The sequence below is a fragment of the Theileria equi genome, assembly GCF_000342415.1.
Source record: "Theileria equi strain WA chromosome 2 map unlocalized gcontig_1105316255037, whole genome shotgun sequence".
Classification (NCBI taxonomy): domain Eukaryota; phylum Apicomplexa; class Aconoidasida; order Piroplasmida; family Theileriidae; genus Theileria; species Theileria equi.
Genome location: NW_004668230.1, coordinates 1097424 through 1112647, shown reverse-complemented (window position 1 = coordinate 1112647; position 15224 = coordinate 1097424). Strand labels below are relative to the sequence as shown.

At 40.8% G+C, this 15224-nt stretch overlaps 4 protein-coding genes across 4 annotated transcripts; all 4 read left to right on the top strand.

Annotated features, from left to right (window-relative positions):
• Nucleotides 1-586: 586 nt before the first annotated feature.
• On the top strand, nt 587-3962 carry BEWA_039640 (haloacid dehalogenase-like hydrolase family member protein; the record flags this gene model as incomplete). The annotated part of the gene is made up of 2 exons (XM_004833321.1): nt 587-895; nt 3283-3962. The coding sequence occupies exons 1-2, from the start codon at nt 625-627 to the stop codon at nt 3960-3962; spliced, it is 951 nt and encodes a 316-aa protein (XP_004833378.1). The 5' UTR covers nt 587-624.
• Nucleotides 3963-5573: 1611 nt separating this feature from the next.
• BEWA_039630 (conserved hypothetical protein) lies at nt 5574-7223 on the top strand (the record flags this gene model as incomplete). The annotated part of the gene is made up of 1 exon (XM_004833320.1): nt 5574-7223. The coding sequence occupies one exon, from the start codon at nt 5574-5576 to the stop codon at nt 7035-7037; it is 1464 nt and encodes a 487-aa protein (XP_004833377.1). The 3' UTR covers nt 7038-7223.
• A 1014-nt stretch (nt 7224-8237) lies between these two features.
• BEWA_039620 (conserved hypothetical protein) lies at nt 8238-10526 on the top strand (the record flags this gene model as incomplete). Its single annotated transcript, XM_004833319.1, has 1 exon — nt 8238-10526. One exon carries the CDS (start codon nt 8238-8240, stop codon nt 10524-10526), a length of 2289 nt encoding a protein of 762 aa, XP_004833376.1.
• Nucleotides 10527-11819: 1293 nt separating this feature from the next.
• Nucleotides 11820-15005, top strand: BEWA_039610 (hypothetical protein; the record flags this gene model as incomplete). The annotated part of the gene is made up of 1 exon (XM_004833318.1): nt 11820-15005. One exon carries the CDS (start codon nt 11820-11822, stop codon nt 15003-15005), a length of 3186 nt encoding a protein of 1061 aa, XP_004833375.1.
• Nucleotides 15006-15224: the final 219 nt, after the last annotated feature.

Genomic DNA, 15224 nt, shown 5'->3' with positions numbered 1-15224 from the left:
CACGTCCATATACTTTCTTACATCCTACAGTTGCGCTAATGTTCAATATGGATGCTTTATACATTACAAAAATGTGCCTATAACGGTGATTTCCCGTTCCTATCCCTCTTAGAAAAGCTTACTTTTGGCTATGAAAATCCTACTGTGTAACTCAAAAGTTCAAATTTCAACATTACCAATCATTCACATTCTACGAACTCTACGTGGAATTGCGTTCTAGGTACCCTTGTCTTCATAGACATTCTTCACGGTCATTAGTCTCTTATGTGTACCTTTGTCGAATATCCAGCCACAAAATAACCACATAATACCCATTAAACCCATACCTTGCTACTATTATGACAAATTTCCATGGTATTAACAAAATCTACTTTTATAGGTTGACATTGGCAAGGGGCTGGTCCACTCCCCTGCACATATAGGCGACTCGGTTCTGTTACTGCGGAGATAAGTGATGCAACATGATTTGAGATGTTCCTGGCGGATTCCCTTCGCTCACATCGAGATTAGAGACGATGCCTCCAGGCGAAAATCTGCAAGGAACTCCGATGGAATTTTCCTGCACCCCATCGGCCTTTTGGAGATTCTGGGCACATTTCCTTCTCTTGGCAAAATGCGAGAGAGATGAAGGTCCTGGCACTTTTGTTACTCTCGTTGAACTTTGCTATTGGAGGGGGTGGAAGGACGGAAAGTGAGAGCAGAACCAGACATAACAGCTCTACACATTTGCTAGCAACAAACAAACCGCAGTTTTTAAGGCCAGAAAACCCTCCAAAATACTTTGCGATAGATATCGACGGGACCCTCTTTTCAGAAAATGAAGAAGCACTCGAGAATAACATCAAAGCCATAATAGAAGCCAAGAAGAGGGGTTACACACCATTTTTCTGTACAGGTAAGAATTATGTGTAGCATGAGATGTGGAGTATCAAGCATGGGATGAACAAAGTGAATGGAAGAGTGATGGAGACTCTATGAGCGAAGTGAATAGAGAGGTGGCGAGTATGCTTCACTATAGGAGCTTGTTTATTCATTGGTAGATGGAGGAATAGACTCGGTGGAAGTTGATGATTGGATGGACGTTGAGGTGATTTCTACTGACGTGAGTGTTGATTGTACTACTGAAGACTGTGTTGATAGTTGTTCATCTTATTCTGTGGATACTCTCTGACGGTGAGCTAGTTGTGAGGGAGTCTATCTCTACTGTATGCTCCCTTTGGTCGCATTGAGACTACTCATGGATCTCAGAGTTTTGAATGAGCATACACTCTGAACATGGAGGATGATACTAGACTACTGAGAAGAGACAAATGCCCATGTCTAAGGACTTGTTCTGATAACTCCAGTAATCATGGCAGAAGATGAAGGGGTAATCATTGATCTCTCATACAAGCCAAATGAAACTAATCAAGAAACTACTACATATACTGGTTCTACCGGAAGTAAGACTGTTAAAATTACCGTCACAAGATCTGAAGAACCTACTCCTGACTTCCTCAAGTACGTCTATGCGAATGTGAATAACACTGATGGAGGGAATAAACCATTCAAACTAATAGCAGTTAAAGATGATACTGGTGTAAATATTCCTGTTATAAGTGAGGCAAAGGATGTAACTTCAGTTGCAGCTTATTACTGGAGGCATGAAATACCTGGTGGGACCCCTAAGACAGCTCTCCTTGTGATTGTTGCTACCACTGATCCTAAGGGAACCAAGTACTATGCCAATGTAAAGAATAATGGTAGCAATGAGTGGACTAAACTTGGTGCAAGCATTAAACCTCCACTCACAAATAATGATTTTGAAAGAACACTAAATGACCTAGTCTGTTCGAACTTTGATGCGGTCACAATGGATATATCACATAATGCATCCTTTGCTGTATGGAATAGTAAAAAACCATACTGTTGCCGTTGCAACAAGCATAGTCTGATAGAAAGGAGAGTCTCTGTTAACAAGGGGGTACTTCCAGTTCCAGTTTCCCCCAAAATTCAATACTATAAGCACGATATTTCTGGCAGAAATAGTAGACTAGCAGGCATTAACTATTATCCAGGTGGTACTAATGCTAACACTCCCGATCAAAGAAGACGTATAAAGTTCTCAAACTTACAATTTCCAACATCTGACATAAAAAGTGTCTATGCATTTAACTGCCAAAGAAATCCGGTTCTTATCTATGTTAGCTCATCTCAAGAGGATGTTAAGGGATGGTACAAAAAGCCTAATGGTGGTAGTACTAGTAGAGATAAAGATGAACAATGGACAAAAGTCCCTGGTATATCAAAGGATCCGGATAACATTAAAGACTGTAAGGATGACAGCAATGACTTCGATGCACTTGTGGAGGAACTAGTGAGTGCTGGATGTAAATACTCAACATGTAACACCCTTCAACCCTCATCTCCACCTCAAGGACCTGTTGTTAATGAACCTGCTCAAGAAGCTTATCCTGAAAAGGCTGATGAACGACCTCCAGCTGATGGTGGAGCAGTTACTGCTTCTCCATCCTTGCCTCCACTGGGTGTTGGTCCTGGTACTGAAGAACTTGCTAAACCTGCTGGTAGTAGTCCAAGTGGAGCTGGAGGAGCCCCTGATGTAAGAACTCAGACCAGGACTAGTGGTACAGGACCTAGTTGGCCATTTGACTGGTCATTCGGTTCACTTGCTTCTAGCCTTGCTCAAGGGATACTTACTGCACCACCTCAAGCAGTTCATGCTATAGTACAAACTTTATCTGACCTAACTAATCCTAAACATGGACACATCGGAGATCCTCAAAAACCTAATGTCTCATCTACCCAAACTGCTGAAGAAACTCTATCTCTAGCTCGATCCGTAGACTCTACTCCCGCTGAAACTACTGGTTCTGCTCAACAACCTACTGGTGCTCAAGAAACTCAAGCTGATGCTTTTATTGCTGAAGGAGCCGCAGCTGCTACTGGTCTTGGCATATGGTCAATCTCTGGCATATCTTCTGGTACCCTTGCCGGAGCTGGCGCAACATTTTTTGGAGGATGGAAACTGTATAACCGCTATAAGGGAGATCCTTGGGTTAGACAGATTTAGGAGTCTATGGAGGTTCTCCTGGAAGCACTCCAGTATGGAGACTAGCTTGGATACTGAGTAATTGGTATGATGGAGTAGTACTATAGATATTGGTCTATGCAGGAGAATTTGGTCTCCAACATAGTTCTCTTCTACACTTTTATCTCACTCTTATATTTCTATTCTATCGTACATATAGTACTTCATATATACACTTTATACACATTTTTTAGGAAAATCCCGTGGATCAGCTTTAAAACTCATGGGAGATGATTTTGTAGAAAGGACAGGTTATAATGGCTACCCCGGTGTTTACAGAAACGGAGCATTCATATATGGCGATAATGATGCCTTGCATATGAATATATTATCAAGACATTTTTTAAGCGATATTATTGGATTTCTTCCGAATGATTCTCTGAATAGAGTGATATTTTTCCATAGGGATGATTCGTATTCACTCGTTGATACTGATCCCAAGATAAAAGATATTTTAAAAGCAAAGGGATTCCCAGATACGCAAGTTAAAACGCTTGATGAAATTTTGGATTTTAAGATAAGAAAGATGATAATATCTAGTGATGTTTCAGAGCTTTCAAAACTTAGAGAAAATTTGGGATTTAACGCATTTGGATTACGTGATAACTTATATGAGATCTTACCACTTGATCTAAATAAAGCCCTCGGTATTAAACAACTTATGGAGCACTATGGCATTCCTCCAGAGGAGTGCGCATTCATAGGTAATGGAGATAATGATATCGAAGCTATGGAACTTTCTAGTCTCTCGTTTGCAGTTGGTAATGCTCCAGATTATGTAAAAAAGCATGCAAAATGGGTGTTAGAGGAGACCTGTGACGAAGGAGCAGTTGCAAAGGCCCTCGGACTCGTCTATGGATTCACTATAGAATAGACAACGCCCGTTATAGATTAAATAGTGCAGTTTGTTCATATTTATGCTCTGTACTTACCCAGATAGGTGTATCTATTCATAATACGCTAGATTTTAGGTAAATTTGATGAGTTTATATACTCTATAATATGCTTAGTCGGATACATTCTATACTGTTGACAATGTAATATAGGGAGTCAAGGGAAGAATCTCCAAACTTTTGTCTAGTCTTCCTTGGATCACCCATTTACTCGGTGGGTACATACGGCACCAATAAATTATCCGAATATTTATAGTTGATCTCACAGAATATCAACTAAATGTGTGTTAAAACCAGAGAGATTCATCCTCTTCTTTTCTGGAGATTCTCCTCCCCATCTACTTCTTCCTCTCGCTAGCACCGCCAGTTGCTCGCTCGTTTTTCGCTGTTCCCTGTATACGTCCTGGTACTACATCTGCAACGCCATTTACCTCCAGTTACCAGAGATTATGCCTTGAGGTGGGAAATGTGTAGACCTGTCTGGGATTTCTCCGAGGAAGAGACTTTATCTCTCACTCCTGGGTTATTTAACAGGCTACGTCCATGGTAATCTACACATCATGGTATAATCTAGCAGTTTTGAGTCAGTGGAGATTCATTCGCAGTTTAGTGGTCGACCTTCCTCTCCCAACTCTTCTTCATTCTCGCTCTAGACACATGGAATACAATGCAGTCATTCAGCACCATTCATGAAGTCTCTCAAAAGATGGCAGACATACCAAGGTCCATCCGCCATGGCGTATATGCTCCCCTCATGGGTACTGCTGATGGAAGGGACTCTGGAGTTCTCTGTGCATTCTTCCCAGCCGGAGCTTCTACTCGTGAGAACCATGAGGGAGAGAGCAAAAAGTTAGCATGTGGCCTAAAATGACAAAATTCCGCAATTTTTTGGGAAAAGCACAAGGGCAGATCCCACGACTTTTCTTCCGTATAGACAACTTGCGCAGTGAGACGACCAACGACGTTAAAATACGTCTGTTGCCCCTGGTAAGTTTATTCACCCATTTGTACGGGCATACGATGCAAATGGAAGACAAGTCAATAATTAGACACCCGGAACGGGGGAGTTGTCTTTTGGTCTTTACTGCGGACTCCAAAGGCTCCAAAAATCCTAAAAATTTCAACTGGAAAAAAGGACTCCCTGGAAGAATTTGTCTAAACTCGTTGCCACTCCGATTCGTAAAAAAGGCACCGGAGACAGCCTTGGGATTCCACCGGAAATTGAGGGGAGAAATTTCCACAAAGTGGCGAGAAAATCACAAGTGAGTCCAGTGACATCTTGACGTCATTTTGGGGTCCCATTACCCAAAGCCTGTCCACTTTGGTCATTTAGACGATACACCTATGGGGGCTCAGAGTCAGTCCTTCATTTTGTTAACCTTTATTTCGTCCCTGTACCATAGCCATTTGGACATGGAATAATTTTAAATTATACCACGAATGTAACATACACTAGGCGGAGGGAAAATCAGGAAGTTTACTTCCCCCGGCATGGAGGTTGTCTTTTTAGGCAACAAGGTATGAATCTCTTGAGAGACAAACTCAACATGGAAGTATCAGAGTTTTATCGCAGTTAAAATGGTCTGACAGATATGGCAGAACAAGAAAAGGAGAAGACGCAGTCAAATGACTGGACAAAGCTGACTGCCTTCCTGGCCGGTCTGGCCTTGTACCAGCTGGCCCATATGGCCATCTCTGCAGGCAACTTTTCTGTAGAAAGGTTTGGAATATCGAGGACATACGTCAGCCTTTATCTCACCAGAATGATTATACCGTACAGAATCTGCTCACTACTAGGGGTTGCGGTCTTGACCATTTATGATCAGTGCGGCGGTCATGGTATTAACAAGATAGCAGTTTGGCTATTTTGGAGTGTTGTAGGATGCTACACAACCTTGTTGCTCACTTATTACTCCGGGGGTGAACATGGACATCTTACTCTCTACTACTGGATGGTCATATTGACTTCAGCTATCGTCGGTGCAGCTTTTGTCGGAATAGTGAAGGCTGTAGGAGATGATATAACCTTCCTTCTGGCTGCCTTACCAATATCTGGTATTCTAGTCTCTTCCTATCACATTGCATTCCTGGTGCTATCGAGATACATTGGAGTTTCGAACACATACTTTTGGCTAGTTATCGTCCAAATGTGCTGTGCCATCTTCCTCATGACCGTAACTTCCGTTCTGGTTACCATTTATTATAGGGGAGATAATGGAGCCGGTGGAGGAGCTGGTAGTAATAGTAGTGCTAGTGGAGGAGGATCTGATGGAGGTGCACCTACTGGTACTGTTCTATCTCCCATCCTAATGGGTGTAATTGGACTTGGCATTCAGAACATGTTCTATCCCTCCATAGCCCCGTATAAGCTGATTGGAATGAAACTAGGATACACGATTGATGTGGCAGTTTTATTCACTAGTGCTGTACCACCATTAGTTTTTTTGTACCTTATATCCACAGGAAGGGGGCCAAATCATCCGTGGACCAAGGGATACGCTGCATGGCATGGAGCCTGGGGATTTTTCGGAATACAGTCGGTTTGTAGCATAATATTTCTCATTGGCCTGCACTACCCCGACAACTCCTTATCACGGAGAATAAGGACCGATGTCTACCTTTTGGGAATACTGACTATCATATATGATGTCTGTGTGCAGATATTAAAGGCTGTGAATATGAGTTCAGTTGATAAACAAGGAAGCAAGGAGAGTAACAGCAAAATGGACACTCTCAACACATTCCTCTATTCTTCCTCCCAGGTCATATTTGCGTTCCTTGGAGATGGATACCTAAAAACATATTCCCAATTTGAGCATGATAGAGATAAATGGCCCACAAACCATTATGGTGTGTTAAGAGCATTCTGGTACTGGACTTGGAACACAAACAAGGTGGCGATAAAAAGTGTTGGAACTGCCTTTACCAGAGATGTTAGAGCTCAGATTGTTGTTAAAAATGAAGCTCTCTTTATTTTATATACTGATGACACTGATAATAGTAGCGAACCTATGACGAAAAATCCTACAGTAATGAAGATTGTTTATGACATATAACTGTGGCAAACATTTTTCAATTTAACGCCACCATAAATGCAGTATTTTCACAACTTGTTGCCCTAACTTATTTCATCATTTTATACTGGAAAATTGTCAAAGGTTTGTTGGATCGATCATAGATGACATGATCCGTGTTAACCTAATAACACTCTGGATACACACAACAACTTATATATTCTCTAATTTGTTTGCTTTTAATGTACTTGTTACTTTTATTGAGTGTATGGTAAGGCGCATGCTACTGCATAGTAATGATACTCTTATTCACCAATATGGATTGATGGTACAGGCACTACTACAGGAATGAGTGAGGGTAACGGGAACAAAAGAGATGAGGTTAAACTTTGGTACAATCTTTGTATCCATAAACGAATAATCGTTCACTCCGGTCCAATGGTACTTTTCAGCATTATATTCTGTCTATTAATCCCAAGGAATAGGTGAATTTAGGAGTCTTAAAGTTGGGAAAATAGCCAAACATTGGGTCATTCCATGCAGGGAAACTTTACTAGTCTATTTCAAGAGGGAAAATGTTGTACTACTTGGAGGACCAGGAGGAAGAACCTATACCAGAGGAAGACGTAACCTTTTGTACCCCTGAAAAGTAAGAAGCTAGGGTATACAATCCATGTAGGACATACACATAGAACAGTTTGGTGTGATTTCAAGAGATTTCTGGTCATGAATGCAATCGGCATTAATGCTTCCACCCTTGTTCACGGACTTTTCCGTATAGCTTTAGGGAGTTACCCTGGCTTAGAAACATCATATGGTTCATAACAATCTACCAAATCCCCTAGCGACTTTATGGAGGGAAACTGATTTATTCGGCAGAATACGGACAAATCATGGGTCTTGAGAGGTGAATCCACAAACATCAAGAACACGATACTGGTAAATATCCTTTTAGAATACATTATCCACAGCCTAATCACTTCAATGCCTACACGTTTGAATGCCTTCGGAAGACCAGAAAGTGAGAACAAAAGGGCTGAAGATTTTTCTGGGAAGGAATGGAAAGGAATGAATCTCCCACATTTTAAAACGTCTCTCACTCAACCATCTCTTCAATCTTCTCAAATTTAGCGCCTTAACGAGCGTCCTCTTTCTGGAATCTCCTCTTCCTTCTTCACCCCACGCATTTTTGCCATAAGGACTGTTCTTCATTCTAGGCACACATTCGCCTCGATATATCAAATGTGGGTTATAGCATTCCTTTGTACACTACTCCTATCCACACAGTATGGTTTAGCAAATCTACAGGGCCCCAAGGGAGAGGTCGAAGAAGTCATCCTCGACATTACTAATCCGAATCCCGAATTCATTGATACAATCACAAGGAGCCCCTATGGATTAGTTACTAGGATATACGTGGCAAGGGGGGGCTACAAGATCTCCTCAGTGGCGGAGAAGGAGGAACCCATTTGGGAAGATGAGGACCTCCACTGCGAACATGTTACCGTTTTAACACGTGGAGAGAGTAGAACTCATGTGAATATTTATCTAAGAGATGAATATGGTAAGAGAGCGTGCCTCTACTACGAGAGGGACGACGAGGCGAATGACTGGGACGAAGCCACTGAAGGCAACTTTTACAGCATTTTCCAGCACAGGGCAGAAAATGAAGGTACATTCGAGTCCATAAGTGTAGATTTTTGTCAGAAAACGACATGCAAGACTTACCTTGTCGCAAACTCTCAAAAACTGCCCTTTCTTCTCTTTGCTCCCAATGTCAGCTATCGCATCGAAAAGATGCTCGACGGCAATGATCTCATTTGGGAAGCAAATAATGAAGATGAGAGGTGTATTCATGCCTCATTTTATCCGAGGGATATTCCCACTTTGGCCTATCTGGTTATTCAGTCCTTGGCTGAGGTCAGGGATCTCTACTACAAAAAGGTAGGTAATTCCTGGACATCTGTTGACAAGAATGGGTATCTGGCAGATTTAAAACAGGCTGGATTTGATGAATCCCAAGTCAGTGATGAAATCACCATGGACATTGCAGATGTGCACAGCGACTGCTTCTACACCACCAAGTATCCGATAAACAATTACGGCGTAAATTCATACGTACCATCGCTTGGATTTAAGCTAAAGTCCATTACAGAAGGAAATGCAGACATTTGGAAGGTAGAGGAAGGAAGCGCTGCAAAGTGCACTTACATCAATGTAGTTTATAAGGACGCAGTGTTTTGTGCCCTGTTCATCCTTGTTGAAGATCCAAATAACGACCGTCATGTTTTATACTTTGTAAAGAATGACAAGAAATGGAAGAATGTTAGTAAGGAAGAGTACTATGGTTATATTACAAAGGAGAATGGTCTAGAGCCTTTAGGAAATATTGAAAATCCAAAGGTTGTAATGAGTAGCTTTACGAATAAACAAGGGTTGCGCATTGCAACATATGCCTCTAGAGTTGAAGATGCAAAGGGAGATGTCATTCTTGTCCATGGTCTTTTAGCCCATTTTAAATCAGACTTTTGTGCTTCGAGTACGGAATGGAATTTTGAGCATTTTGGGTCTCCAATGTTCCAAGACCTTGGTGAACAATTTATGGATGAAAAACATGTGAATTCTCTCATAGCTGGACATAGGCATATTTTTGAGCATGCAAGGTTTGAGGGAATGGATGCCTTTGAGGTGGCTCCCAGATATGAGTACAGGCATAGTCTTGTGGAATACCTTAACAGGCTTGGGTATAATGTCTACGGCTATGATCATCAGTCTCATGGTCTCTCCGAATCTGTCAAAACTTTCAAATGTCATGTTGAAGAGTTTAGTGATTACATTTATGATTTGCTTCAGTTTTTTAGCATTGTAAAGAGAGATAAATTTGATGACTCCTCTGAAAAGTGGAATCAGGATTTAATTTATGAACAGGGCCAGGTGGATAAAAAGATATTCCTTCTAGGTCATTCAATGGGAGGCAATATTATTATTCAGGCTATTCAAGAGTTTTATAAGAGTGCCAGAATGGAATACAAATTTGTAGACGGTGTGATAGGGATATCCAGCATGCTCAATTTGGATAATCATGCAGATACCATTTGGAAGAGAGCCGGGAAACCGTTTCTTGGAGCTGTTGCATGGGCAGCACCAGAATCTATATACTCCATTAAAGACTTCATGAATTATGGAGAGTCGTTTGACTTTTTCACGAGATTTAATGACCCGTTCTTCAATACCCACAAGTTGACCTATAAAACATTCAGCCTGTTATCATCTTCTTGCAGCGGTGTTCATGAGACTGACAATATTATAAGGTACCCTGAAAATCTACCAACGCTCCTTATTCACTCTACAGGAGATGAAATATGTAGCATACAAGGTCCAAGAGATATGGCCAATAAGCATCTCAAAAGCCATCAAAATGTAAAATTGGTGGAGTATGAGGGATCACTTCACTTTTTAACAGTTCCTCAGTCTCTGATATTATCACAAACACATTTGGAAGAGTTTCTGGACAGAGTAACTGAGGATTAGTCTTTTGTTTTAATGCAGTTCTGCCGATTTTTCCAGCCTAACGTAGTAATTTATTATGCTTTACGTTTTCATGTTAATGAATGGATAGATTTGGGAATTTATAGAATCCATAAAGGGTCATTAAATGGAAAGAATAAGTGGGATCCTGCTTTATCAAAAATGTACCGGAATGTTTTATGGTTGAATTCCTCCGGGTATATCTTGTACGTTCTTTTAGCCTCTTTAATCTTGTTTTCCTGTTTAACTCCCTTGATGAGTTCTCCGGAAGTTCATTGGCTCTCGTCAGGAGTTCTTAATCTTAGGGTTCTTTTAAATGCAAACCCATTCTCATTCATTTCCAGCTAGTTCTTGGAGTTTATATAACTCAATATCCTTGGAAATTTTAGTATTATAGGCATCGTGGATGGTTTTCCGTCCATTCTTTGGGACTTTACCTAGACTTTTTTGAACCTTGTGCAATACCCATGCAGGCCAAATCTTCTCTGGTTCATCGGTTTCTTCAAAGATTAGTCTGGGTTTGGGAATAATAAACGTTCAATCCATAGTTTGAGTTTCTGCCATAGAAGGTCGGTATTCATCAAATAGACGTTTGAACTTTGTAACTTCATTGTGCATACATTACCACTTATTACAGGTTTTCTGAAAACAATCCGTAAATACTATTTTACTCAGCATCCTCTTATCCACAAAGACTATTCTCTTGCTAAATTATTTAATTCTCTATATCTTATTAACTTGTAGGACGGAGTCTTCTCAGCGTACCTTCATCCTCTCCACCATACACATTCAGGTGGAACGGGAAACCTTCAACGCTCAATACCATTTTATCTAAAGGAATGGATATGATGAATGAAGGCTTTAGCAGTGAAGAAACGATTCTCTTCTTTCGAGGCTGACAACACCCCCATCTCCGTACTCTAGATAGACAGGGTCCCTTTGCAGCGCCTTCTCCAGCTGCGGATGATAAGACAGTGCTCATTTAGATGTAGATATATAGACGCTGATGGTACAGTCACAACTGGTGACATTATGAGACCATGAAGTACCATGAAGGTTGTGCGAGCTAAAGAGTTGTGGAATGACTACCAGTGAACGGGGATTGTTATAACTTTAACTGTGCAAGTAAACCTTGGAAATAGGACTGATAGACTCCCTTGTTCCACAATCTCTACATTCTGTCTATTACCCAAAGGGCCAAGGAATACGAAAATGGCAGTGATTGGAACACACAAATTCAATGCAGAGAACTTTTTTCATTGTAGCAAATAATAATGCAGTACATCACGGCCTAGAATGGTTGTCTCTATTCAGCAGAAGGAGAGGGTCAAGAAAGCGGCCTTCTTTTTTGCTGGACTGGGACACCTTCAACCTATGTTACTGGTAGCCACCAATTCCGACTACCTACTGGACAGGTTCCTTCTCGAGAGGCGCTGCTCCAGTGAGTATGTCTCTAGGACAATCACCTCACTAATCTTCATAGAGATCTTGGCAACTATTCTCGTGGCAGGATTTGCAGTGCTCTTAGGGTTATATAAATTCATACCTGAGGGAAAGAATGAAGAGGACTTTAGAGGATATCTCACAGTTGGTATTCAGTGGATCATCTTCATTGGATACTTGCAGATACTCAAGGCTTTTACATCCGGTGGAGAGAAGGGACATATTCAATGGTTCTATTTCTCTCTACTATTTCAACACTTCTTCACCTGTATCATAGGTGCAGGCATTGGATTTATAGATGTGGACAGGGCACTTTGGTACTTCATGACCCTTCCTATGTCACCCGTCCTTATCTTTTTTTACCAGATGCTCATCCACATGTGGGCTCAAAAGAGTGGTCTGGTTGATATAGGATATACTGTAGTCAAGAATCAGATATGGTTGGGACTTGTCAACTCATTCTTGGCGACGTTACTGTGGATCATAGCCTACTTTCCTGGACTGTATAACTCTCAACCGATTCCGGATGTCGTGGAAATCAAGATAGAGCTGGATAGAACATATTCCTATGACTGTACTATTAGTGGACCTAATAATGCTTACATGTTGGTTGGTAGTAGTAACAATCCACCAGGTTACACATGCTATCGTCATAAACCGGATACTTCTGGACATTTCAAGGGAAGGAAGTTTATTGTAACATCCATCTGTCAAGGAGAATCTCCCATAAAGAAGGTCTCTTTTCCAGAGCATGAATTCTGTACACATGCAGAAGTGTACCGGTCCAACGACAAGAAGTGGCTCCTAGTTAAGCTTCTGATGGAGGATGGCTCAGCTTACTACTATTGTCCCAGGAAGAATGGTACTGAGAATGAGTGGTGTGTTTATAAGGTGTCTAAGAAGGATATTGGAAATCTTAACGAACTTGGAGAACTACTCCAACAGATTAAGAGTTATAATAGCAACACAGGTCTAAAAGATAGTGGAGAACTTCAAAATAAGTTAATCAAGAAATTTACACCTGGTTCTAGCGCCGTTAAAACTGAATCTTCCGATGGAAAGATTAAGCTTAATCTCCAAAATACCCGTAGCTATGTTTGTACCTCTGGAACAAATGGCACTAAAAAAGATGTGCCTATTACTGTGATTAGTGTAGAACTAACTGGAACTCTAGAAAATTACTATTGTCATGTTCATACTCCGTGTTCAAAAACTCTGGAGCTCAGTAGGGATCATGTAGGTGCAGGAAATATTTTGAGCATAACCCTACAAGATCCACCTTCTGGAAAAAAGGTTGATCATACACAACTATACCGTGATCCTAGAGGTCAACCAATCCTCCTGGTAGTTGTAACGACTGACGGGGAGAAATGGTACTATGGTCCACATGGAAGGCCTGGTTTCCGGAGTAGTCCTCAGACATGGGTTGGTGCTAAGCTAGATGAGGATAGGTATATTACTGAAGGTGACCTAGAGAACCTACTTACCAAGGCTTGTAAAGGATTTGAACAGAATTGTTTTCAGAAGAATCTTAATCAGGATGGTGGTCCTTACAGCTTCTCTAAGAATGGCTTTGGTAATGATACCACTGTTCACGACCCTTCTAATAAGCACACAGTTTGTCTAGACCTAAAGAATATCTGCGAGTACTGGTCTACGTACAAGAGTGGATCTAATAAGACTCTCATATCTGTTGAGGAAAAGACAGAATTGCAGATATGTAGTGAATACACTAAGTTTCTCCACAAGATGGATTCAGGATCTAAATTTTGCATTGATAAGATCCAACATACTCCATCTTCTAACTGCATTAATGCTAAGACTTTAGATCTTAGACCATGCATAGATGGACTAGTGGATGAAGTCTCTGTCTATTATGGCACTACTAGTAGTAAAGTAGATATTGATAATCCCCTGCTTATTTGCATTAAGAAGTCTAAGTATGATTCTTCTAACTCTAAGAATGAGGACTCTTACTGCTACTACTGCAAGGGTTTTGAAAACTGTTGGTACAGGTATAGATACGGAACTGAACCTGGGAAGAACTGCGTTCAGATACCTGCTGAAAGTGAAGATGATAAATGTACTGATAAAGGACTATGTAAACTGCTTAGTGAACTCAGTACTGGAACTATCAATCAGAGATTTACTGATATGAGCAGAGATACTTATCTTAGGAATCTCTCATCTGATCATGACAATTATGACTATCGGAGGGTTTTATGGGATCCTATTACTGGGCATCTATCCGGTACCTGCATGCCACTGATTATGCATGGTTTAGCGGTTGGAGCTATGGGTTCAATTTATCCTCATTTGGTTCCCAAGACTTTGGTTTCTGCTAAGCATGGTGGTACATTCAACGTCATCAGTATGTTTTTGGCAGCACTTCCTCAGGTTCTAAATCTCATATTTCTTGAGACTAAGAGTAAAGCATTTGCCAACCGACCTTGGGAAGGTGGAGACAAATGGTACCTTTTTTGGCTTTTGTATATACCATATTTGTTATCGTTTCTACTCATCATTTTTAACATTCACTATCCTGGCTGGAGAATCTGTTGCTATATCAGGAGCCACACTTTGTTGGCATTCCTCATTATGCTTTCTGTTAGTTTTACCAATGACCTTTTCCTGGCAGTAGGTAGGGGTGGTATCATGGACCAGAGGAGTGGTAATAAACGTCTAGGAGGAGATGGTCTGGGTTTGAAGAATGATCATTCTCTTATTAACAAGATAGCTCCCTTTATGGCCCTCTCCTACATACCATTCTGGTTGACAACTTCTCCAATGATAAAGAGTTATGCTCATAGTGTTGATCAATACTTTTTTGATAAGGATAGAGATTCTTGGCCTACTTCATGTTGTGGGTTTTTGAGTTCTTGGGGATATTGGTGTAAATGTGGTTGTCGTGGTCTTTATACTAGTCTTCCTAAACTGTTGACTTTTGATATGAGAGCTAAGCTGGCTCATAGAGATGATCGTTTGTTTATTTTAGTTACTTCTGACTTGCCCAAAGAGGAATGGTTTACTGATTGGTAACAGAGTAACAAGTGGGCTGGCTATGCTATATAAATTTGCCATATTAGACATTTCAAAGAGTTATGGTGGATATTTTAATAACCGCAGTAAAAGGAACTGTAGAGAGTTTTAATAAAAATGGAGCTAATACTACACATTCAAATAATTAGCGCCCCTAAACAAAATTACTGTAGATAATGATTCCGGTAGTTTACAAAATCAGCAGAATACACAGAATAC